The sequence below is a fragment of the Rhipicephalus sanguineus genome, chromosome 7 (genome assembly GCF_013339695.2).
Source record: "Rhipicephalus sanguineus isolate Rsan-2018 chromosome 7, BIME_Rsan_1.4, whole genome shotgun sequence".
Taxonomy (NCBI): Eukaryota; Metazoa; Arthropoda; class Arachnida; order Ixodida; family Ixodidae; genus Rhipicephalus; species Rhipicephalus sanguineus.
In genome coordinates this window covers 68,396,887-68,422,777 of record NC_051182.1, presented here as the reverse complement: position 1 = coordinate 68,422,777, position 25,891 = coordinate 68,396,887, and the positions used below count along the sequence as shown (strand labels likewise).

General features: G+C 46.2%; 1 protein-coding gene across 1 annotated transcript; it reads left to right on the top strand.

Moving 5' to 3' along the window:
• The first annotated feature begins 4,873 nt into the window (after positions 1 to 4,873).
• LOC119400708 (uncharacterized) lies at positions 4,874 to 12,716 on the top strand. Its single transcript, XM_037667704.2, has 5 exons — positions 4,874 to 5,309; positions 6,288 to 6,437; positions 6,744 to 6,832; positions 7,111 to 7,453; positions 12,640 to 12,716. The coding sequence occupies exons 1-5, from the start codon at positions 5,096 to 5,098 to the stop codon at positions 12,714 to 12,716; spliced, it is 873 nt and encodes a 290-aa protein (XP_037523632.2). The 5' UTR covers positions 4,874 to 5,095.
• Positions 12,717 to 25,891: the final 13,175 nt, after the last annotated feature.

The following is a 25,891-nucleotide window of genomic DNA, read 5'->3' as shown; positions in this document are numbered from 1 at the left end:
TGCTCAATCAGGCGGTGTCTACGCTGAAGGACACACTCAACGACACCGTAGCGACGCTCCACAACTTAATCAGTAGCAGTATCTCTACTCTATCCACCGATATACAGCAGCAGACTGAGCGAAATATGCAACAAATGCGCCAGGAGTTCGCCCCTGCACTGACATTGGCACCGATCACAAAGCGCTCCCACCCATACACACGCCCTTCCCCTCTCAGGAGTGAGGATGGGGACGCGTAACGCGGACCATCTTGTGGTCTGGCAATGGAACTGCAGGGGGTTCCGCCGCAAGCGGGGCCCCCTGCAGCAGTACATAGCCATGACCCCAATGGCTCCCGACGTCATACTCCTTCAGGAGCCCAACTGCACCCCTTCACTTGCGGGATTCGAAGCGTACGGCAGTGATTCGGGTCTCATAGCGGCACTTGTGTCTAACCGCTTAACAGTACGCATACATTCAGTAGCCACTGACATCCCCCATCAAATTATAGAAGTAATCACGCACACCAAGCGCAGCGACAGCCTGTTCATTCTCAATCTTTACAGTTCCCCTCGTGCCCGTACACACAATTTTCATTACCTCTTTACAGAATTTAGCAAGCTCGGGGATAAGTTGTTGATCTGCGGGGACTTCAACGCCGCGCACTCGGTTTGGGGATATCCCAAGAACACAGGAAAAGGAACGAAACTGTGGGACAACATATGTAACATGCGCTTCACCCTACTTTCTGACCCCGCACAACCCACCCGCGTCGGGAACAGCGTCTCGCGAGATACGTGTCCCGATCTCACGATCATCCGCGGTACTGGAGCGGTCATATCTAGTGGGCCCTTAGACGAGACTCTTGGTAGCGACCACTACATCGTCGCAACCGTCCTTCCTCTCGCCAGTTCGCGCCGTCCTGAGCGTAGAGTTCGTATAACAAATTGGGCTAAATTTCGAGAACTTCGGACTGCCAGTCCAGAAGTGGATGGCTACGACGACTGGCTCGCGGCCCTTACGGCTGACCTCGAAGCCACCACGCGGTCGATCACCACTACGCCTATCAATCCCGACGTCGACCCGCACCTGCTCCACTTGTGGGACGCTAGAAGGGGATTGACGAAGCGTTGGAAGCGGCAGCGCCTGAATCGTAGACTGAAACTTCGGATTGCGCGTATCACGCGAGAAGCGCAGGAATACGCCCAGACTCTCACGAGTAATAACTGGAGGGGATTTTGCAACAGGCTGTCCGGCACCCTGAGTACTGCTAAGACATGGAGCATTCTCCGAGCACTTATAGACCCCTCGGGCACCAAGACGCAGACGCAAAAGCGGTTGCACGTCCTTACCCACTCGTTTCGAGACTCTCCCGACCGCCTTCTGCAGGAACTGCAGGCGCGCTATATTCCTTCTGGAGCGAGTCCCCAGTACAACCCGTACCCGTACGTCACAGATATGCCCAACGCTCTGGATGCCGAAATCACGATTCAAGAGGTCCGCTCCGTGTTAGAGGACATCCGCAAGAATTCAGCGCCGGGTATGGACCACATCCGATACACGACGCTTCGAAACCTGAACGACGCAGATCTTACGCACCTGGTGAACACGTTTAACGAGCATTGGCGAAACGGCACGCTACCCCAGTCATGGCGACATGCGGATATTTCCCTCATCCCAAAACCGGGGAAGCCCATCTCCATCGCAAATCTCAGACCGGTCTCACTTACATCATGTATAGGAAAGCTCATGGAGCACGTTGTCCTGCGACGCCTGCAGCCGTTTCTGGAAGGCAAGTCGTTTTTCTCGGATATGCAGTTTGGCTTTCGCCCTCACTTGTCAACGCAGGACGTGTTACTCCAGTTGAAAGAGCAGGTCTTGGGTCCATCGCGGGGGGCTCAAACCCGCGCTTTGCTTGCGCTGGACCTTAAGTCGGCCTTCGACGACGTGGAGCACGACCTCATTCTCAGCAACCTCGCCGAATCACGCTGCGGAGTTCGAGTTTATAACTACGTCCGAGCCTTCCTTCGCGACCGTACCGCAACAATTGGTATAGGCCCTCATCGCTCCGGTATCATACACCTGCCGGGCAGAGGCACGCCTCAAGGGGCTGTGATCTCGCCAGCGCTCTTTAACATTGCTATGTCAGGTCTTCCCAAACAACTTCAGCAAGTTGAGGATCTGCACTATGCCATCTATGCCGACGATATCACATTGTGGACGTTTCGGGGTTCTGACGGTGCCATTCAAGACCGGCTTCAACAAGCAGTCGAGGTCGTATCAGACTATGCTCGACAGGGCGGCCTCACTTGTGCCCCGAACAAGTCTGAGCTCCTTGTCTTCCGTGGCCGCAGTAAGGATCCCCCACCCCACATCAATGTACTCGTCGAAGGGACACTCATCCCTCAGGTAGAGCGAGCACGCATCCTCGGACTTTACGTTCAAGCAGATGGCAGGGCTAGACACACCATCTCTCTACTCTCACGCCAGACGGAACAGATCATCGCCATGCTCCGACGCGTAAGCAATCGACGCTCGGGCCTTGGGGAGCGGGACATGCTTCGACTAGTAGACGCGTGCATTCTAAGCCGCTTTAGTTACCACCTTCCCTTTCACCGGTTAACGCAAGGACAACGTGAACGAGTAGACACGCTCATCCGTAAGGCCATCAAGGTCGCGTTGGGGGTTCCGCACTATACTTCTACGCAGCGCCTTTTGTCGCTAGGAGTGCACAATACCCTCGATGAAGTGCTCGAGGCCCAGTGGATTTGTCAGCGCCAACGCCTCCTTCTCACTCCAACGGGTAGACAGCTACTAACCCGCCTGGGTCACCCAGTGCCCCCTGCACCTCCGGAAACACAGGGGACTTCCGTGCCGCTCCAAATAGCTCGAGTACTTCGCGTGCATCCCCTACCACGCAATATGCACCCTGATCGCAACACCGGTCGTCGGCGGGCACGAGTGAGATACCTAAACCGCACTCTCAGCGAGGTTGAGGAGGATAGGGTCTATTACACGGATGCGGCTTGCATGGCAAACGTACACACGACAGTGGTGGTTAGCGGCACTCATGAGATTGTAAGTGCTGCCTCGATCTCCTCACCATGCTCAGCCACCGACTCGGGCGAGATTCTGGCGGTTACCCTGGCCATCCAACACACCTTGAGCCTCCCCGCGGAAACGTTCTACATAATCACCGATTCGCAAGCGGCATGTCGGGCTTTCCTAACAGGTCGCGGCATTCCCGAAACCTCATATTCTATTCTTTTACGTACATCCAAAGTTGCATCAGACATCAGCCACACAATACACCTGCTCTGGACTCCTGGTCATGCCTCACTGCCGGGTAATGAACGCGCTCATGCGGCCGCTCGAGAACTCACCCTCCGAGCAGCCCCGCGCAGTGAGGCGGCCAACACAGAGCTAGGTTCCCCACTTCTCACTTATCACGAGGTCACACAGCATTACATACGCCAACGACAGCGATACCAACCACCACCAGCGCCCTTCACACGAGAGGAGGCTGTCGCACTTCGCCGACTGCAGACCCGAACATTTCCAAATCTGCACTTCCTGCACAAATTATATCCGACTCGCTATACCAACGCCTGTCCAGGATGTGGCGCCATCCCCACAACATTTCACGTCACCGTAGAGTGCACCGCTGCCTACTTCCCTCCCCTCCCACCAATCCTTCGGTCCACCCGTACCCCAGAGCAGTGGGAAGGCATCCTTCGCGAAGGCGCCCCCGAGGTCTGTCGGGCGCTCGTCCAGCGGGCCCGGGCTATCGCAGAGGTTGCCATAGGAGTCCCGGAATAGGGACCCTCCCCGTTTTCTTTAAATTTTAATAAAGGAATGTTTTCATCATCATCATCATCACTACTCAGTCATCTGCTTGAGGTAGACAGCGGTCATCATAATAAACTCTCCTTTTCCTTTGTTCCATTTCTATGTACTTCCTCAAGTAAACGGCCACTTACGTCTACCACTCTATATGCCGTTACACCCCCTGACACAATCGATCTATCTACTGAAGATTTTATCTCTCTCGAGAAAGAATTGACAGCGATGTTTTGAGGAGAGAACGCTATAATTATGCATTAATTAATGTACAAATAATTATGGTGACCTGAGGGCTTCTAGTCACACTTTATGAATGATTTGCAAATGGTCTCACGTGTATATATATATATATATATATATATATATATATATATATATATATATATATATATATATATATATATATATATATATATATATATATAAAAAGAGCGGTCTTCGTCAGGGCTTATGAGCAAATACGGGGCTGTGCGAACATCCCAATTCGTCGTGGTCCCTCTTAGTTGATGGAAGGAAAGGAAGAGAGTAATAAATAATTCGAGTTGACAGTGGTGACGCATAGTGCGGCAAACAGTTCCTCTCGGCTCATTCGCTAGAGCAAGCAAATAAGAAGAAAATGGGGAAAGAAGCGCCGTTTCGGCGGAGTGGAACAGGTGCCATAGATACGGGCGCGAATAAAAATAAATAAATACGAATAAATAAATAAAATAATATAAAATAGAAATGGCAGAAAGGAAACAAAACGCAAAGCGCGGCTTCCGCGACGCGCCTTTGAAGGTCGCGGGGGGCATTGTTCCTTTGCTTGGGCGGCAGCGATTACTTGCTGCGAGGGGTGCATCCGTGGCAGAGCAAGCACCGATCCCCGCCTCTTTTGCGGTTACTTCCACAGGGGGAAAAAGGGTCGGTGTTATTTTGTCGCTTACCCGTTGCGTGTGTGTGGGGGCAAAGATTGTGCATACGCACGAGGCCGTTTGAGAACTACAGTTCAACCGTCACGCCTATGTCAATGTGGCGGCGTGGGTGCAGGAATTCGCAACTTTCACAGATGGTAGCGACACCATGCGGCAGCCGTCATAACTGTTGTTCGGGGGATCCCCAAGCCGCCCGCGCTTGCCCGCGTACAGTCGGCATCACTTCGGCGGTTCGCTTGTGCCCTGTTTTCAGTCGCTGCCAATTTTTACGGCTGTTGTCGTCAACTCTGCAGTGAACTACCGTAGTCGGACAAGCACTGCGAGTCGTAGTGGCAATTATTTTGGTGTATTCTTTCCTCGATATGAGCAAGAAATACAAGAGTCACAAAATGTGCTGCGTGCCGCAGTGCACTCGCCGTGCAGTCAAAGGCGAGGTAAGCCTGCACACGTTTCCTAGTGACAACCGAGTTAAAAAGGAGTGGGTAGTGAAACTCCGAATCGGAAAGCCAGTCACTGAGACGATGAGGGTCTGCAGCGCACACTTTGTGCCTGAAGATTTCTTCTGGGGTACAACTGGTAAGTGAATATTTTGCACTCGCATGCATCTCTCTTTGAGGGGCACACGCGCGCGAAGATCGATGTGTGATCTACGTCGATGCTCGCTGCCAGCTCTGTCGAAAGGCCAGATTGCGTCTTTTTACAAAACCACAAAAGCATATTGGCTGCACGAAACGTTTGGTAGGGGGCCCGGCGGGTACTTAGTATTCTTTAACATGCTCATATCTGCGCTAGCGTTTCCTGCATTTGGCCTCTATTAAAATGCCACCACCGTGACCGGCACGACGTCCGCCAACACGTACTCAGAGCTCGAACATCAGAGCTCGGACCCGGGGAAGAATGCTTTGTTTGTAGCGCTTGATTGTGAATATTTCTCGGAGATGAAACCAAGGTTTCTGGAGGCCGTAATTGCGATGCTTGCGGAGGCGCCAGTAGACTGAGCTCGACTTTTTCCGCGAAATACATAAATAGGAAACGGCAGGCACATGATTGCTCTGTGATATGAATGTATATATATTGATGTCCAGTAGTGCCCCAGAATGAAAAAAAAAAAGTTCGTTTGGTTGTTTGTAGTCATTTATGAGCGAGGCGGATGTGAGAATGTTTCTTAGTAGTATTTATTTTTATTCTTTACAGCATTGCGTGTGGCCATCGCCATCATTCTTTTTTGATGCCGTGAAGACTAAAGTCACTGTATATATACTTGTCAGAAGTTTATAAAATAGAATAGCAACATTTTAGTAGAACTGCTTAAAGGGCAGTAAAAAAGTAACTCGGATGTACATTCCAATTGAGTATAGATTCATGGAACATCTGGAACAACTTCTCTTAAATTTATTTTGTTACTTTCCCCCTCATTAGCTCCCGTTATTTTCTTCCTTGGCATCAGAGGCTATGAATCGTAGTTATCTGCCCTTTTGGGGGCACACATTATGTGTGCCTTCAAGTGAAAGCATGGGAATTATGTAACCAAGACTTTGATCTCATATTGTTTAGCACCAGAAATTTGGAAACCAGCACGAAGACAACTGAAGAAGACGGCAGTGCCATCACAGTGTCTGCCTGTGCGCAGCCTTGATAACGAGGACCCAGCGAGAAACCAGGCATCAGCTGAAAGAGCCTCTCGAGCAGTGGCAAGAGCATCAAGTAAGCCACATTTTACAAAATCTGCAATTCACAAACTGCCATGAACTAGTTATGATGTGAGAGGGCAATAGTTATTTTAACATCTATGTTATGGTGTTTGTTGTGCAGACAAACACCTTTGAAAATTTTGTCGAAAGATGGTACTTGAAATTTTTACATTATTATTTTCTGGAAGGCTGGCAACTTGTTTCTGTGCCGCTCATTTCGCACTAAATTTGAATTGGACAATATTTGAAGCAATTGTCATTACTGGCAGGTTAAGACAGTGCAGTTGTTGTCAACATTTGCTCGATATGCGTCTTTCAGGACTCCACGCTGCTGATCCACTTGATGGCCTTCAAAACATTCCTTGCTCACCACCACAGAATGACCCAGAAGGTGCAAGCCTGACCTCTGTAAGTTTGGGCTCGAATTTGTGTGACCATGCTTCCAAAGCTCGATATAGCCTACTTCACCGCTGGTTATGTTAAGCAAATCAGTTAAATACCTACCTATATGTGTTCACGTGGATAAAAAGCTTGCATTCTCAAAATGTGTAACTCACTTCTGCATGCATACAGTGTTTAATTTTGCTTTCACCATTGTATTCAATCTCATTTGTAATGAATGAAAAATGTATCCTTTTCGCCTTGTTCGTAAAATGTGTCTATCCATTATCTGTCTGTATTATCAGGAAGCTTCAGAACCTGAAAGCACTGGAAACATGGTCAAAGAGAACACTAAGGAAGATGACGCTGCTGAAGCGCTTGTTCTCCTTGGTGCCCACCCGACAGAGTTTGAAGGCGTCAATAGTGCTGCAGTTGAGTCCCTCCTGCAGTTTAACCGGACCCAAACGGCATCTCTACACAAGGCTGTGCAGGTTAACCCATGCACAGCACCCAGCACTTGTAGAACACTCGTTGACCTGTTTCAGAGTGATGCGTGCGTTAAGGCCTTCACAGGTGTAGAGGATATGAGGCTTCTAATGACTATTGCTGACGCTGTGGCTGAGGTTGACAATCTGAAGGCGGAAAGAAGTGTGTTAGAACGAGTAACAATCGTACTTGTTCGTCTGAAGAGCTTTCTTTCATTTAGGTGCTTAGCCACATTATTTTCAGTGTCTGAGGCGACAGTACACCGGTATTTTTATGGCACAATACGCCCCTTGGCAGCTGTCCTAGAAGCAGCTATCCCATGGCCGAGCAAGGCAGAAGTGCAACAGAATCAGCCTCAATGCTTTGTGGCGTACAGGGATGTTAGAATCGTGCTTGACTGCACAGAAGTTGAGGTAGAAAAATCTCACTGTGCGTCATGCCGCATTCTAACATACTCCCATTACAAAGGAGTTCACACAGTTAAAGTTTTGGTTGGTGTATCGCCAGGTGCACTAATCACGTTTTTGAGTGACTGTTTTGGAGGTCGCGCTTCTGACAAAGCGTGTGTGGATGATTCAGATATCCTGAGTAAACTAGAACCTTTCAAGGACGACGTAATGGTAGACAAGGGGTTTAATATTGACAGTACATGTGCTAGCATGGGTATTGGTGTGGTGCAGCCTCCATTTCTGCGGAAGCAGGCACAGTTTACTCAGGAAGATGCAACCAGAACCCTGCAAGTCGCCCGGGCACGTGTGCACGTGGAAAGGGCGATTCAACGCTTGAAACTGTTTAGGATACTGAAGGGCCCGTTGCCCTGGGAGATGTTGGCCGTTATTGATGAGGCAATGATTATCATAGCCGGCATCGTTAATCTGTCGGCCCCTGTGCTCGCAGACAAAAGATTTCAGTAGTTTTTTTTTTAATCTATGTGTACATACAGACTGTGTAGGGTTACATCTCAATATATTCAACCTATTGCTTACTGTTGAACAATAAGCACAGGAAATTTTTTGTTAAGTATGAAGGTACGTAAGAGACCAGAAGTACAGTACACAATGATTGAAACGAGCCATCAATATTTTCAGCATAACCACCAGTAAACGCAATTTCTCTAAATAACCACGTCATGTCGCTACGAATCTGGTCTCTAAAGATAATGTTGGCTCAGATCTCGGCGTTTGAGTCGAAGTTACGTCGATATGACGTGATCTGAATACAGTGGAGATGAAATTACGTAATGTACACTGCTTATTATACTGTGGCTCTTTATGCACAGGCATGGAAAAAAAGATGGGAAATGCTATGTATATAGCAGACTTTTTAATGGTAGATCTCCTGCCTTGCCTTCTAATTACACGGTCACGCCTTCGTAAAGACTCTCATCACAGTGTTTCCAATTGTTCTCCCTGCATGTGTATGCTATTGCGCGAATTGTTGAACTAGTTTACATATAGCTGTGACAGTACTGAGGCATGTTTCACAATGATTATTTGAGAGAAAGCTCATTGCTTCCCATCATTATAGCATTTTTAAATGTGTGGAGATGTTTCGTGCCATTTCATGCTAGCACATTGTTTCTGCCTGTATATTAAATGTGAAACACTTCTTAGCTAACATTTGGCACATTGAGCGTTTCTATCTACGTATCTATCTATCATCCACCTACATCTGGGTGCTCTCTTACAGGCGTCATACCAGATTAACGTCTGTGGTTCCAGTGTTGGATCCGATTTTATAGCAGTCTAATAAACATTAAATTTGTATTCCTAGTGATCCAGCAAGCTATATTGAAGCATTGCTCGACCCCGGTGGAATACATTAACGATAGTTACATGTGATATTCACATGATTGCACCATAAAGTGCACTTAGTTTCGATAATACTGACGTATGCACTCTGTGTACGTTGCCACTTTACTTTGTCCGTGTTGTTTTGCGCTACGTTTAATAATGGTATATTACCAACTCGCCCAGCAAGACGTCCTTCTGAAGTATGTACTCTAACGTGAGCGCTGACGTTACGTCGCACCATAAGTTACCCTTTAAATGCCAGTATTGTCAACGTGCCTGGTAAGCCCACGAAGTGCACATAGCTACAACACTTACAAAAACACATCGATCCACTTCGTAACGCTTGGCTCAAAACCATATATACAGCACAGAGAGAGATAATAATCTTTAATGAAAATCCCGACGACGTTAGCCTGGTTTGTCGCCTGGCTTACTACTCCAGATGTCGGGTGATGACTATGACTATATACACGATGACTATATACAATGATACAAATTACAAATTATGTATAAATGGCGAGACTATCACGTCACAATCAGAAATCGCATCAGCCTTTAATCAATTTTTTTCTTCTGTATTTACAAATGATGACTGCAGAACGCCTCACTTCATCGCACTATCCCAAAGTCAGCCAGTTGATAACGTTGTCGTATCCGAGCAGGGCGTTTTCTCGCTTTTGCTCAATATTGACACCAAAAAATGCTCAGGTACTGACGGCATACCCAATGCCTTCCTCGTCAGGTATGCCGAATGGTGCAGTAAATACCTGTGCATCATATTCAACCTATCACTATCTAAAGCGCAGGTTCCTTTTGATTGGAAATGCAGCAAAATTGTACCGATTCCTAAAGCAGAAGATTCTTCATCAGTTTCGTCTTACAGGCCAATATCATTGCTGTGTGCATGTTCCAAGGTTCTTGAACATATTATTTTCAAACATCTTTCTACGTTTTTCGAACATAACAATATCATTGATAACAGGCAACATGGATTCAGAAAAGGATTTTCAACCGTGACTGCACTCGTGGAGCTAATTCAGGATTTCTCAGCAGTTATTGATGAACAAAGCCAAATCGATGTTATCTTTCTCGACTTTGAAAAAGCGTTTGATCGCGTCTCACACCCTAAACTCCTTTCAAAGCTAAAACCTTTGTTAAATAATGATTCGCTCCTTGCATGGATCGAAGCTTATCTTTGTGGTCGAACCCAGTGTGTCAGAATTGATGATGTGTGCTCAGAACAAGTACCTGTTAAGTCGGGCATTCCACAAGGGTCCGTGCTGGGGCCCTTGTTCTTCTTAATATTTATTAATGATATAGTTAAGAACGTACCCGTTGAAATTAAGCTCTACGCTGATGACTGGATAATCTATCACCACATTCAGAGTCCTAGTGACCAGGCTCTACTGAACAGCACTTTAGCACAAGTTGCAGTGTGGTGCACGGATTGGCAAATGAAAATAAACGTAAAAAAATCAGTTGCGATGACTGTGACACGAAAACGACTACCATTAAATTTTTCATATAGCATAGGCGGCAACACTCTCGCTGTTGTAAACAGATATAAATACCTCGGGGTTACAATAATGTCGGATCTGAGATGGAATGAACATATATCGGAAGTTGTGAGGAGGGCAATGCGGAAAATTGGTTATTTAAAAAGAAATTTGCGGCAATGCACACATGAGGTTAAATTAATCGCATATAAAACTTTGGTCTGCCCTGTGTTAGAATATGCTTCGATAGTTTGGGACCCATACACTCAAGGCAACATAAACAAGATAGAATCTGTCCAAAAGAAAGCGGCTAGGTTTGTATATCGTTCTTATAGTTGGCGCACTTCTGCGAGTGCCTTGGTAAAAAAAACAGGTCTAGAATGTCTACAAAAGAGGCGCCAACGTGACCGATTAAAATTTATGCACCTGCTATTCCATGATAAACTTGGTATACATAAACACATGTACATAGAACCAGTGTCCAAGCGAGCCACCCGGTCCCACCATAATAAAAAAATAAAAGAATATTCTTGCCGCACAGAAACATTTGCAAACTCTTTTTTTCCGAGGACAATTCGAGAGTGGAACCGCCTTCCAGCCGGCGTTGTGGAATGTCCGACCACTGATTCTTTTGTACAAATTCTTCAGTTGTAATCGCTTTCACGGTCATTCACGACCATTATAGTTTCGAATGCTGTCTATATGCCTTACACTTATTTTTTTTAGACCGCATTATAACCCCTTTTGTTTAACCCTTTTTAGTTGACGTGATATGGCTGTCGCGTCTCCGCTTTCTTTTTTTTTTCATCCTTACGTGAAAAGAAATACTGTCATATCTATTTGCAATCAGTTTTCGCCTACCAGTGCTTGAAAAGTTGCGTATACGGTTTTGTATCTTAATCTTCTGGAGCGCTCTTTCTTTTCTTGTTCTTGTGACATGACTGTTGTATCTTGATTTGTTCACTTCGTTTAGTGCTTGTTACTCCCACTCCTGCTTACAGCCTCAGTTAGAGGCTAGCAGTACTGTATAAATAAATAAATAAATGATCACATATATACACAAATAGTCCGTACAGTCACAAACGCACATATATACACAAAATAGTCATTCACAAACTTTGGTTAAGTGTTCCTCAGACCACCAGCAGCGCTTTTTTGTTGCGCATCGCACAACCGCTGTCTTTCCACGGGTTGAGAAGGTGCCGCAGCTCCAAGTTCGAGCAGCATAGAAGTACTCGCTGACTGCTTCGCATGAAACCGATTCCCATAACGCGTGGGATCTGACCTATTTTTTTTTTACATGGTCTCCTATGTGACATATTTACCCAATTCTGGCAAGTAGTGTACAAAATAAACGTACTGGAGTCGCTGAATCAAACTGTCAATAAATGACATGCTCCTCTCCACAACTACCACCAGAGATTGCACCTCACTGTACACAATAAGGTGTGCTTCTTCCAAGTCGAGAAGAAATAGTCCCAATTGCACTTGTGAGTAGTAGGAATGGGTGGGTCGCAGTGTATAATTTTCGCCTTCACACAAAATGTATGGCACCTTCTTCTGGTTCACAAGGTCTGAAATTCGTTCCGTTTTTCCACGTGTTGGACTTTTAATTTCCAGCAACACAGCTGGCTTTCCGTGCCGAAACACAATGCCGTCCGGGCTGAATCCAAGCCAAGGAACTATGGGGTTTACGACAAGGCCCACTGTGGACACTGTATCACCAGTGATTGATGTGTATTCTTCAATAGCTGGCTTCTCACAAGCCTTACCATACCTCGTGGCCTCATTGCCTCCAAAGTTCTGTGTTAACAGCTTCATTATCTTGTTTTGCCAGTTCTGTTCTGGTGATGGCACAAACCTGTACAGTGTGTGGCATTTACTACCTGTTATTCGGAGCAATCGCTCCCTTTGCCACTGTGTGCTGTTCTGACCAGCTGTCTGAGCACAGATACTAGCTGCTCGTTCTGAGCTCACAGCAACCATTTCTTCATAAAATTTTAACAGGTTAGGGCTCAAATGCCTCTTAAAGGCTCTGTAAATTTTGCATTTGTCCCAGTCCCTAAATGCCACTTCATGGAACTGCAGTTCCTCAAACTTCTGCACGTGGCTGCTTCCAAGAATGTGCTGCAGTAACTGGTCTGTTTGACAGCCTGTGTTATTATTGCATGTGTTCTCTGCAATTTCTTCTGTGCTCGAACTCTGAAGGCAGCGGCCCTTCACATGCCTTGCCAAGGCACTTTGAGGAGCAGCAGCAATCAGCCGCTGTTGGATTGTAGAGAGTCTCGTAGGGTCTAGCCGGATCCTTGGTGTTGAGTGTACATGACATAACTCCTTGATCTTTCTTGCCTTGTATATGCTTTTAGCCTTTAATTTCCCCCATGCTTGCTTCACATCGGTGGACGTGAGCTGGTCCATGTTGTGGATACCAATTCTGCAGCAATGAACAGAATGTATTTCATGTAAATAAAGATTTGCGATGGCAAGCCAAGAGTCCTATGAGAATAGCATATTCATACACAGACAAGAAACATTTCCTTAACCTGTATTAAGTGAACGTTCAAAGTTAACTGCAAATCGTGTAGGCATATGCAAAAAACAGACTTGTACGCTACTCATGGATTAGGAATCGCCTTTGTGTGTGCTTACCTCTGTGTAAAAAGCAGCATTGCAATCATGTGTTTGCATCTCACAGAGTTTCCTGCTTTGCATGAGCAGTGGCCCTGCAAGGGAGAAAAAAACAAGTGTACTCGCTGCATTTCAGTAGTCGAGGAGAAACATTTATTAGAAGCATGGGCACGCAAATCTAGTTATGCAGAACCGGTTTGTGTGGTATGATTACACCAAGTTTGTTTCTTTTTTATACTGTTGTGTTTTAATTTTATTCTGGCCTGATCATATATTTTCGTTTCTTTATTGACTGTTTTTTATTGCTGTTGCCCACACGCCAATCATTACGTGGGGCTGCATATTAGTCAAGCAGCTTACAGACAATTTTTTTGCTGTTGTCCTCTATCTGTAAGATTATGCTGGATGGAAATAAAGATTTGATTTAAAAGTAGTGTTCCTACGGCGATGAAATTACCTTCCAAGCATGCCTGAATTTCTGCCATGTGCTGTGCGACCGCATAGATCACGCTTCAGCAGTCAAATACGACCAAGTGTTCTTTGTTTACAAGAGCATAAAATCAGCGTAGTTTCTGCCGTGCAAAAGGTTAGAACACCGACGTCGCGACTGTACGTATGCGGTCGTTCACTCGAGACCACGCGAGCCCGTGGCCGCACTCTTCAGAGTGCCAGTGCTTCCGTCGTAGCCATGCATCGAGGAGAAAAGACATCCGACAACAAGCAGGAACTTCAGCTCGCTCTACAGCTGTGGTACTTTTCCTTCCGTGCACGGCACCTCGGACGCACTGACCCCCTGAAGAGCACAGCCATCCGCTCGCATTATCGTAGAGTGAACGACCGACCATGTGCATACTCAATGCCGCACGCATCAGCAGCAAGCGCTTCGTTTGCGCGCAGCGTTCGGGCACGGTGAGCAACAGGTGTTTCTGGAATATCTGTCTGCGGTTAACAAAGTAACTACACTTCCATAAGTGCGGCCACACACGCAGAATCGGCGAGAATACCCCCTCGAAGAAAGGGACACCCCTACACGAGGAATGTAAATAAGCCAGTACAGTACGTGGACTTACCTTTATCGTGTCGTCGCTCCTGAACTCGAACCACAGCTCGTGTGGGTTTTGCCGCACTTGTGAAGTCTGAAGGCACAATCCTTGGATTGTGTACGATGATGGTGTAGATTCCTTCACTCCGCAGCATATTATATGTCCGGCGTTCAGAACTTCTTCGCCTTCAATAATGCAACGCACACGAGTTTCTGTACCCCCGATATGGGACATAATGCATCCCAGGGTCATTGGTCTTCTAAATAAGGCCATGACCATACGGCGGCTGCAGCCAGCAAGACCACTCGGTTCAAAGTGACGGCAGTGACGGACACACCAAGGGACACACTACCTGACGGCGTCGGCACGGTCCCCCAAACGACAGCCATATTGAATTTCGACTAGCGCCCTCTCTAGGCGGTGAAAGTTGCGAATACTGCCCTGTTAGCGCGGCTCTCCGAGGCGCCTGTGGTTGAAAAATCTAGTGCGGGTGAGCCTATCCCATTTAAAAAATGAATTAATAAATTAAACAAAACGGTTAAAATATAGAATGCAAGGAAGAAGATAAGAATAAAACGAATAAAACGTAAATATATATACATATATATATAAATAAGAAAGTCAAAGGTCAGATGTGGGAAAGATATACACTGAATAGTGAAAAGTCGGGAAAAGATAAAACATAAAAAAGAAGAACATGTCAACAAAAAATACACATAAGTACAGAATATGCAAAGGTGTCCGGTCGGTCCGCTCCCCCAGATACTTGTTCGGTACTCCATTTTAGCATCCGGCACGAATTGCATCTGTCAGGATTCATTTCCCGTCTACTAACTTTTGCATCACCGAAGAAAGGAGAGGTTCCCCATGTTTTCATTTAAGCCGTGTGTCACTGTTTCAAATTTGTGGATGAAATAGGACTCTCTTTATTCCCGTTCACGAGTACTGCGGAAGCCTCAGTGCAGGAGTGCGTCTGTGTGTCCCACAACAATAATCGCCATCTGGCTTGCTTGCGTATCCTTTCATGAAAACTCCGCGCTGGCCACTTTCCTATCAGGAATGCTGTCACGCTGATAACGCACGCGCCGTTCGTGACTAGAAAGTGCCGGGCGCGCAGCGATAATGCAAGGAAAGGCAGGCACAATAAATGACGATTATTGTTGTGGGACAAAAAGACGCGTTTTTCAGTCGATCTATTCTGTGAGTGTAGTTTTGCCCGGGGTAAATGCTGCGAGGCATAAAGGAAAGGAAGCCGGTGCAAAAGAAATTCGAGTGGCCTACATTTTGTAGAAGTGGAGGTATACATCTATTGTTAATTTAGTTAGTTTAACTGTGCGGTGTTTAGTTTGTTAGCAACGGCAGAAAGGAACACACAGCAAGTGCAAAACAGTTGACGTGTCACTCCTATATATGTGTGCCTCATCTCGCATTTATGATGTTTATTGCTGTGCATTTATACGAACAAGCCCAGCAAACCACTCTTCTGGAAAAGTATATTTTTTGCAAAAAAAGGAAAAAAAATGAAAACTGAGGTGCTATTCAAAACATACTTCGCCCACGCAGATCTACTCAGTTCCCTCGCATCGCACGCGCGCTGTTTGTTTTTCTGCTTTGTCTGTCGTTGCAGATCCCTTGTTTTTTCGTGGTCGCCCGAGTGGGGCCACAAACACACGCACAAACACGAGGGGGACGTTCCGAGGGTACGGCTTTTCTTTTTACTTGACGACCCTCACCCCATACTCTCCGAGGACTTCACAGTTCACACCAGCTTTCACGCTCTCCCGCGCTCCCGCGCAGCCGTCAGGAGGGCAGACAAAAAGAGAAGACTTACAGATGGTGGCGCATGGTTGTCATTCTCCCTTGAGGTAAAATATTTTCGAACGCCACAGTCGGGGAGACGGGGAGCTTTCCAATTCAGCGCTTTCGTGTTGTCTGTCTAGGTGGCGCTAGAGGAAGATTTTCGTTTTAGTGACAGGAATAATGCAGATTTCTCAGTGTTCCTGCAGTATTTGTGTGTGATTAGTGTGTATAATTATATAAAGAGACCGTAACTGTTATATTTTAAGCTATGCATGCTGAAATTTCAGCGCAGTTTGAAGATTACTCCGCTTTTGTTGACGTTTTCAGCATGAATAATTGAGACAGTTTACGAGCTTCGTATCGCATTTCTGCTGGCTTTATTGAAAAACGCTACGTCGAGGAAATAGATTGGGGACTCTAGTTTCTCTACGTGCAAATTCGGCCATGGAACTTAAGTAGCTTTCCACCAAAATGTGCCAAGGTAGGTAGGTCCCTATATTGAGAATATGGCCCAATTTAGATTAATATAATTTAAAAAGTATCACGTGCACATCGATAAAATTGAGCATTCAGACGGAAAAGCTTATCCTCTACATACGCCCTGAAAATGAACTTTCTCTAGCGAATAGTTACTGGACAATCTGCTGCGGTAGTCACTAAATTTGGCTGTCTCCAAAAGCTAAGCAACAAAAAAGTAGAAGTCCAACATCAATTTGCTTCGTTGAGGAAATAGGTAAATATGTCTTGAATGTGCTGCGCAAAGAACAGTGCTGTAACTGTAGCAGATTTTTCAAAAAATGGTCACTGCTGAGGCACAGTCAGCCAAAACCGTATAACTTGCGCTTATTCTTGGCTATTCATCTCCAAATACTAATGGTTGACTTGTTTTTAATAAATATATTTGAAATGTACAAAGATCAAGCTTTTCAATGATATATAAGTCAACTATATGAAACTCGGAGAACAGCCGGGGCATCAGCTGGAAAAGTGACAAAAACGACGTGTTCGTGCCGGCGGAGTGAGACCGCCAACTTAAGGCCCGAAGGTCGCCGTAGCCGGATTTCGATGGAGAGAAAATGGTAGAAGCCCGTGTGCTTATATATAGGTTTTAGCACTCCAGGTGGTCAAAATTTCTGGAGCCCTCCATACAGCGTCTTTCATAATCATATACTGGTTTTTCGACGCAAAACGCAACAATTATTATTAGCTCTTGGGGGCGCTTCCTGTATCGTGTTTCCATACTTATTCGGTGTGTTTGATACGGAACCGGTTTTCTATTTTACTTAGATATATTTGTTTTCGTTGATTAGGCTTTCCTGAATTCTGTTACTGTTGCTATTCACCAGCTAATCGGATCTTTAAGTGGCAATAATGCGAATAGCGGCGGTGTCTAGCAGCGCTTTGTGCAACTCTACAATACGTCTGAATCGTTTCCGGGCTGCACATGATCTTGGTGACGTACACCTTTCCGGTGATCCGTTATTGCGAGAACCGTAATCTGTTTACCGGCAAGGTAGAACTCCACAGCGGCCATCGTGCAGAGGCTTCTTATTGAAGTTCATATGGTTAGCTGACAACCCGCTTGCTGGACAGCAAGAGGAGCAGCAACTAGATCCGATCCATTACAAAAGCTACAAGCAAGAACAGCTATCAGCGAAACGTATAAACAGCTGTCAGGTTAAGCAGCTAAAATAACGCCAATAAGTTGTTTCGCAATGAAATAGATTTACCTTGAACAGGAAGTACACAAATTTTCAAGCGAACATTTATGTGTATAGGCGTTTAATGCTGCATTATATAGATATATATTAACAAATTTGAGAATGTATCGAAGTATCTTAAGGTACAATTGGAATGTATCGTATCGGATACAATCAGTGTTGCAGTATCTTGTATCTGTATCTCAAATACATCTTGCCTAAGTATCTTGTATCGTATCGCGATGCAACTTCAAAGTATCTTTGCCCAGCCCATACGCTCCGTGTGTGCACATGCGGGGTGCGCTTAGCCTTCAACATGGCGGAAATGCGCACGGTGGCCGCTATATGGCAGCATATTTTGCATAGGTCTATACACCATTTACTTCAGCAAGCTTCCTCGGTCACCAGCGAGATGACGCGAAGTGCAGGAGGGGCGCGCTTTAAAGGTCGTCGCCCAGCTTGTTGCGGTGCGTGCGCGCTTCCGGTGCACTTCGCCCTACAGGGCGTGGTCGCCATCGCGCTCGCTTATCTCGTTGGGGAGATGCGGGTGTATGTCTTGTGCTTTCACCGCGATGTCCGCGCTGAAGTTTCAGAGTGTACGCAGGTCTCTTCGCTCGCTACAGCGGCGGCTTTTGCGAAACCAGCGCGCTGTTCAAACAGAAATAAGTAGTTAGTCTGCGCTCGTCCTATGGATACCTGCGCGTTCGTTTCGTACATCCTTCTTCATGTTTGAGCAGCACTCTTTAAGTGTCGAGCTGTGACACTTGATAGTTCGCGCTCGTCCTATGTGTGTTCTTTTCGTGCGTACTTTGCTCTTGCGTGACGCGCTGGAAATTTCGAGCTGCTTTCCGTTCTTCGCGTTACATTCCAATTTGTTGCTATCGCATTTATAGCTTCTCATCTCGCTTTGCTTAATAGCGCTGCTGATGGTTTGAAACGGTATCGCTCAAGTCTTTGTTGTAAATAATCATTCCGTTACTTCCCCTCTCTAACAAGATTGTTGCCCTTCTGAGGGTACTGATTAACGATTTAAGGATACGGTATGCTCAACAGCACATTCCGATGAGACATTGCGTGTTAACAAGATGCGAATGCCCAGACTGTTTTAATTTAATTTAATTTAAACGCCAGCGGAAGCTGTTAACTCCCCACCAGGTCCATTACCAAGTAAAAACTTCGGTATGTCCTGGCAGACGGATGACGTGGTGGCGCAGGGTTCAGGGAATATCTCCCGGAGCCTACACCAATCACCGTCGGTAGAAATTGTCTCCCAGGTTGACGGCAGTAATATGGAAGGATTCCGTCAGGGATGGACTCCACATGTGGTTCCTACGGGTCGGGAAGGGCAGTTATTTGTCCATGTATGTTTCATTCTTCGCCAGGAGGAAGCAGTGAGAGTATAAGGGATTATACGATCGCGGAGCCTCTTTCATGGGGTTCGAGGCGCATATTCTCAAAGCGGTCCTACACAAAGAACGCTTTGCTTGGTGGCCCTTAGTTCCTTACGGAAGGATAGAGGGTTAGGGCCGTAATCATCCTCCACATAATAGAAGCTGGACGCTAGAATGTTGGAAACATCCGCAGGTTTCTTCCGCTCTGAATTCCAGCTGCACATTGTGTTCCAGAGAGATTGTATGTAGGTCCACACGGAAGGTGCCATGGGTGGCTTTCGCAGCAATTTCACTTCAAAAAAAAAAAGTTATATACATAGAGGAGCGTGTGGTGCTATTGCCCCTCCAGAATAATTATCTGGATGCGTGCAAGAAACGTTGAAGTATAGGAATGAAGGGTTCGCCTTAAGTTCCTAGACGGACATTTCGGTTCGCATTGCGCAAAACATGTACGATAGAGCGATAACGATAGATAACGATAACGATATCGTAAAGCGATATACGACAGAAACTCAGTTTTGATAAAAAAAGTGACATGGATGTGTGTAATGGCGATATGTTGCCACACGCGCTCCTTTCTTTTTATATTTTATGTTAACCGGCCCATTTCGCGTGTTGCTACTTCCTTGCGCAGGCCGCGCTAGTATGGTTGGGAACATTCCACATTATTTTAGGATCACCTATTGGCTTGAGAGCGCAAACGCGAACAGCTGAGTCCATTGGCGTAAATCGCGGCGGGGTCAGGGGAGTCGTGACACCCCTTGTGCAGTGGCTTCGGAAGCGGGGGGGCAGGGTGGGCTAGAGCCCCCCCCCCCCCTGTCAGCAGAAGCAAGGGGCTCAGCCCCCCCGGTGAAACCCTGTCGCGGTTTTTTTTTTGTTGTTCTTACGCGGCATATTTCTTTTTCGCGGCATTTTGGAATGTTCTTAGCGGCTGAGAACATTCCGGAATGTATGGGGATACGTTAGCGCTCCGCGCACCTGCGGCGTCTCTTCTCCGACACCATGCAAGTATCCTCAGCAGTCCGGCCTTATCCCACCCAGGTGCGACTAAGTGGAGTCAACGAGCCGTCAGTTTCCCGAAAAGGGTCATCAGAAGTGTCCGTCTTCCGCCTCTAAGCTCTACGTCGTCAGGCGGACGTTGACTTTTGTAGTGCGGGTGCGCTCTTCATTACACACCTGCCAGTGCTACAGAGTTAGTGGAATGGAAGTGCGTTACGAGTGAAGACTACGAAAACTACGAAGTGCTTCACGGCGGCATGAACGCATTGTTTTTGCCACTTTTTCAACTGACGCGGCGGCTGTTCTCTTTGTTTTATATAGTTGATTTATATATAATTGGAAAGCTTGATCTTTGTGCATTTGAAATATATCTATTAAAACAAGTCAATCGTTAGTATTTGGGGATGGATAGCCAAGAATAAGCGCTGGTTACACGGTTAGGCCTGATTGTGGCTCAGAAGTCACCATTTTTTGAAAAATACGCTACAGTTACAGCACTACTTCTTGCGCAGCACTTTCAATACATATTTACCTATTTCCTCAACGTAGCAAATTAATGTGGGACTTCAACTTTATTGCTGCTTAGCTTTTGAAAACAGCCAAATTTAGTAACTTTCGCTAGAGACTGTCCTGTAACTAACTATTCGCCAGAGAAAATTCATTTTCGGGTTAGGGGACAAGATTTTGCGTCTGAATGCTCAATTTCATTAATGTACGAGCCTCTCCTATTTACTTATGTTGGCCAATTTCTGGCCAATTTTTGTGGAAAGCTACTGAAGTTATGTGGCTGAATTTGCACGTAGAGTAACTAGAGCCTCCTATTTATTTCCTCAGTGTAGCGTTTTTCAATAGAGCGAGGGGTGTGCGAAGGGTGTGCAATGACAGACAAAAGAAAGCAGACACACGGACAGTGCACGAGGGAACTGGGCAGACGTTCGTGGGTGAGGTTCTTTTTCTTCTTTTTTACAATAAAATAGAGTTTTTCAGAAGTGCTTCTCTTGTTGGTATAGGTCCACCGCAATCGCGAAGTAAATTGGACGAAAACATAACTTGCCGCTGCAGTTAGGAATGACACGAAAACTGTTTTGTATCTGCTGCGTGTTTATATCTGTCATTGCTAACAAACGGAACACTACAATGCCTGCCTCTCTTTTCTCCTTTGTGTATTTGTGTATGAATTTGAAATAATAATACACTTCATTTCTGCGTCTTCAGCATTTACCGCGGGCAAAACCACAGTAGCGGCAGGAGTGCGTGTCGCGAAGGTAACCCACCACTTTCAACCGCGCTTGCTGTGTTCTAAACTTGTGCTAGATTAGGCTACAAGTAGAAATCCGGCAGGATACGCTCGCTTCGAGCCCATGCCAGGCCCGAGGCATGATGGCAGTTTGGCGTCCGGGCCATGGGGCGTCGCTACCGTCGAAACGATTGCAGCGAACCTGGTAGGGGTGGTAATGGAAGGCCTCCATAAGCCTAATAAAATTAAAATAACGCGGCCACGGTAGTGCACAGTAGTAAACAAAAACGTGTTTCTGCATTAAACTATAACCAGCCACGAGTATTACAAGGCACGGTTTTAAAGAAGTTTTGTAAACATGACTGTGTGTGGCTCCGCTAGGTACCGCCTCCATCACGCCTGCGCTAAAGCCTGCGCAGCGCACAAGCAGACGACGGGTAAGCACGAAAGCGCATAGAAACGCAAACTTTACCACCGCAGCGAGGAGCAGCGATGTCGCACCTTTATTGCTCCGCGAAGGGGTTCGATTCCTCGGAGAATGAAGGCGAACATTTCTTCAGAATCCCTGCTGACCACAGGTATTTATACGTTCACTATTATATATTTCCCAAAATGTTCACAATGTTTTGATTTGACTAGCTGTCGTTGACCGTTATGATTTGAAACTGCTGAACGAACAGCTGATTTCCTTGCTGCCATTCGTTGCTGCGGCTATCTGTTTGAGAAATGGTTACGATAATAAATTTATATTAGTGGGCGGGCTGCAGTTACGCGGCGTCACCTCTCAAAAGCGGAGCTGTTCGCTAGTTATGGTTGCTCACGTCAGTATATATGTGCGTGCCTCACATCCTGACGTTACCTCAACTATCTTATGAAAGCTGACCAACTCGGATTAGCGTGTCATACAACCGTGTTTTCAGAGTGCTTTGTTACGAGTTACATTAACTTATGCGTGCTAGTAACATTAGTGGGATAGTTGTTCTGCTCGCTGCAGCTTTTTTTTCTTGAGCGCTTTAATGCGTGCGTATACATCACGTCCGTGTAATTTATGGATGGTGTTCGCAGCCGACGAAAGTATCGCTTGCAAAGTTATTGCGGAGGGCCCAGTAGCTAACTTGGGACACTACCCTCAGGTTCGTATGTGTGCTGTGTTGCACAAGCGAAAACCACCGCGTTCCTCCCCACATGAAAATGGGATGTGAATTCCCAGCTGGAAATCCGGTTTCCAGCCTGGTTTTCAGCTGGAAACGGCTCTTCAGGCTGGGAATTTTCCACTCCCAGCTGGAAATGGTATTTCCAGCAGGGAATGAAACCCATTGCAGGCTGGAAATGGTATTTCCAGCATGGATATGGAAATAATTCCCGACTAAAAAGCCATTTGCAGCTTGAAGTTTCCAGTTCCAGTTGGGAAGTTATATTTCAAGCTGGAAAGTTTTCCAGCTTCAGTTGGGAAATAATTTGCTCAGCATAAAATTCTCCTGTTTGAGCGAGGAAGTGGTATAGTTGACAAAAGGAATTCCAGCTGCCCAAAGATTGATCTTCATTCAAGTGACAGCAGATTAAATGTATAATGCAGACCTTGCATTTAGACATGACTTAGAAAGTGGTTCTCAAATGGGGGTCCGCGAGGTCATTATGGGTGTCTGCGAAACCCAAGCTTGCAAAAAAAAAGTGAGGCTCGCCAATGGATACTCTCAGTTTGAACAGCGCTCCTGTTGCAAAGGCGGCCGAAGCAGCGAAGGAAACTAGCGTGCTTCAAGTGTCGAACTGTGACACTTTATAGTTCGCGCTCATCGTCTGTTTGTTCGTTTACCGGCGTCCCTTCAGCTCGAGTGACGTTCGTACGCTCCGTAACATGAGCGCGGACATCACGGTGAAAGGTTGAAACATCCCTCTTGCCCTCACCACGGGAAAACCGCGCGAGCAGACAGCGGAAGGGCAAGGTTCTGCCTGCGCAAACATAAGAAGCGAGCGAGCTCGCCGACGACTTTTAAATGCGCCCGTCGTGCTCCTAGCGCCATCTCGCTGGTAATGAAGAAACGCTTATAAACGCCGGCCGTCTCCGAGTCCGTCCAGCGGTAAAGGGTGTGTATATGACGCTCGCCGTTAGCTACGTGGAGGATCTGCGTTTCGTGGCGTAGCGGTTAGCGCCGCTCGCTGCGGAGCAAGAGGTCCCTGGTTCGATTCCGCGCTTCGGAAGCATATGTTTCTTTGCGGCTTTTTTATATATATACATACTTATACATATACGGTGCATGACGGCGACGGCAAAATTCAGCCGAGACTGTGCATATAATTGCGCAATAAAAAAAAAGTTTTTTGAGGGCACGCTATATGTCCCGTGACAGCGGCCCCTTCTGGTTTTTTGTATGCTTCACCACATCACATGTTTGCATTGCGCCGTAGCTGACTTATGTTTCTCCCTCATGAGGTGGCTGTAAGGTTTCTGTTGCAGTTTTCTGCAACATATGCGAGCATGATTTTTCCAGGCTTGCATATTTGAAAAGCAAACATCGCGATGAAGAGGTTGAATGTGGCTGCGGGCTACACAAGTTATTGAAACATTCTTTGCCACGTAGAAATAAAAGGCACCTATTTCACACGCTGCATATTGCGTATAGCCCCCCGCCCCCCCCCCGCCTCTTCCACTGACTCATTTTGCAACCGTGATCTTCCGCGCCCCGTACGGCTGGGTTGCAAAATAATTAAAAAATATATATGGCTGGGGTAAAACGAAATTTTATTTGACCTTTTCAGTAGTCGTGCGCCCGGTCGACACGGCATTACAACCAGGTGCTTGTTCAGTTGCTCATCGAGCCGTTGCGCCAATAGCTAGTGTTTGAACAATAGTAGTTACTTCCTTGTGAAAAGGAGCCTTATTTCCAACATTCGCCATGGACTGTCACGATCGCTAACTTGCTCTGTCCGACGCCGCGGCCATGAAAAACGCCGCACTGCCGCGATGTTTGTTGGCATCTCAGTAGCTCAATTCTCGTATCATTTCTCGGTGACTTATGACGTTAATGCTAAATAATAGCCTACTCTCTATTATAAATACGGCATACAAAAATTGTATTCCTTTTTTAAGGTTAATACCATTAAAGAAAGCGGTCCAATAGACCGCATAAATTATTATGTCGCCGCAGTCAGCCACAGTTTCGCACAGCACATGGCGGCCAGTCGTGGTGATATCTGTACGTGTGTGCTCGGTGTTCGCTAGTCTAGGGTGTTTCCTTGATGAATATCTGAGTGACAGTTACATGGAATAGTTATTTTTAGTCAGGTTTATCTCTGGAAAGTGTTACGAGTGATGACCAGCATGTTCAAGCGGTTTTTATTGCCGTACTGTGTGCGATGTCTTGGATACACCAGCGTTGATCAAGGGACAACGATTTTCTCAGCTCTGATTGTTCCATTTGGAGGTAAGTTGCCCTTAAATATTTCAAGTGTAAGTGAACATTTGTCCCGAATGTTTGTGGGCTTCGTTATCACGGTGTCATGTTACCTGGCTGTGTGTAATGTTTATATATGCGCGAAGTACACTACAGGCCGGTTTGCGTAAGCAGCCTTTGTCTCCAATGCCCTGTGCCATACAATGCTTGTACCTAATGGTGCGCATGCGTCTATGCAACAAACGCCAATAATTACATATGTTCGAGTGAATTCATTGGACGTCTATTAGGAGTAGTTGAAGGTCGATATAAATAATCGTTACATAGCATCTACAATATAAACCGCAGTGCTCATCAGATCTTGTTCACCTTTGCTTTTTACACTGCATTGATTGTGTGTTGTGGTACTGTTCTGGAAGCTGTATTAATTCTGTTCATGTGATTTGGTAAAACTATACTTTTGCTAGAATTGCGTTTTATGGGTCATTGTGGTTTTGATGTTCCCTCACTATGTATAAATATTCTTCTCAGGTGGTGTACAAGGACTCATTCCACATCTCGAGATATGTTCCAACACTTGCTACAAGCGTTTAAATAAATGCTGTTAAATTTCACCACCATGTTCTTTGACTGTGTGCAGTTCACTGGATGAACAGCTCCTGTAGGAACCATGCTAAGACGCATTCGATAGCAGCGAGGTGAAATCTGGATATTCTTCCATTTCCAGCTGGGAATGAAGAATTGCAACTGGAAGTTTTGCCACTTCCTTCTGGAAATATTTGCTGGAAATATTTCCATTACCAACTGGAAATATTTCCATTCCAAGCTGGGTAATGGAACCTGGAAATTTTTCCAGCTAGATTATTTCCCAGCTGCAGCCTTTCCGCTTTCCAGCTAGATTATGGAACTGGAAATGTAATCCAGCTGGATTTTTTACCAGCTCCTTTCCCAGCTAGAAAAAGGTCCAGCTGGGCAAAATTTCCGGTTCCATAATCCAGCTGGAAGTAAAATCTTTTTCACGTGGCGGTGGTTTTCGCTTGTGCAACACAGCACACATACGAACCTGAGGGTAGTGTCCCAAGTTAGCTACTGGGGCCTCCGCAATAACTTTGCAAACGATA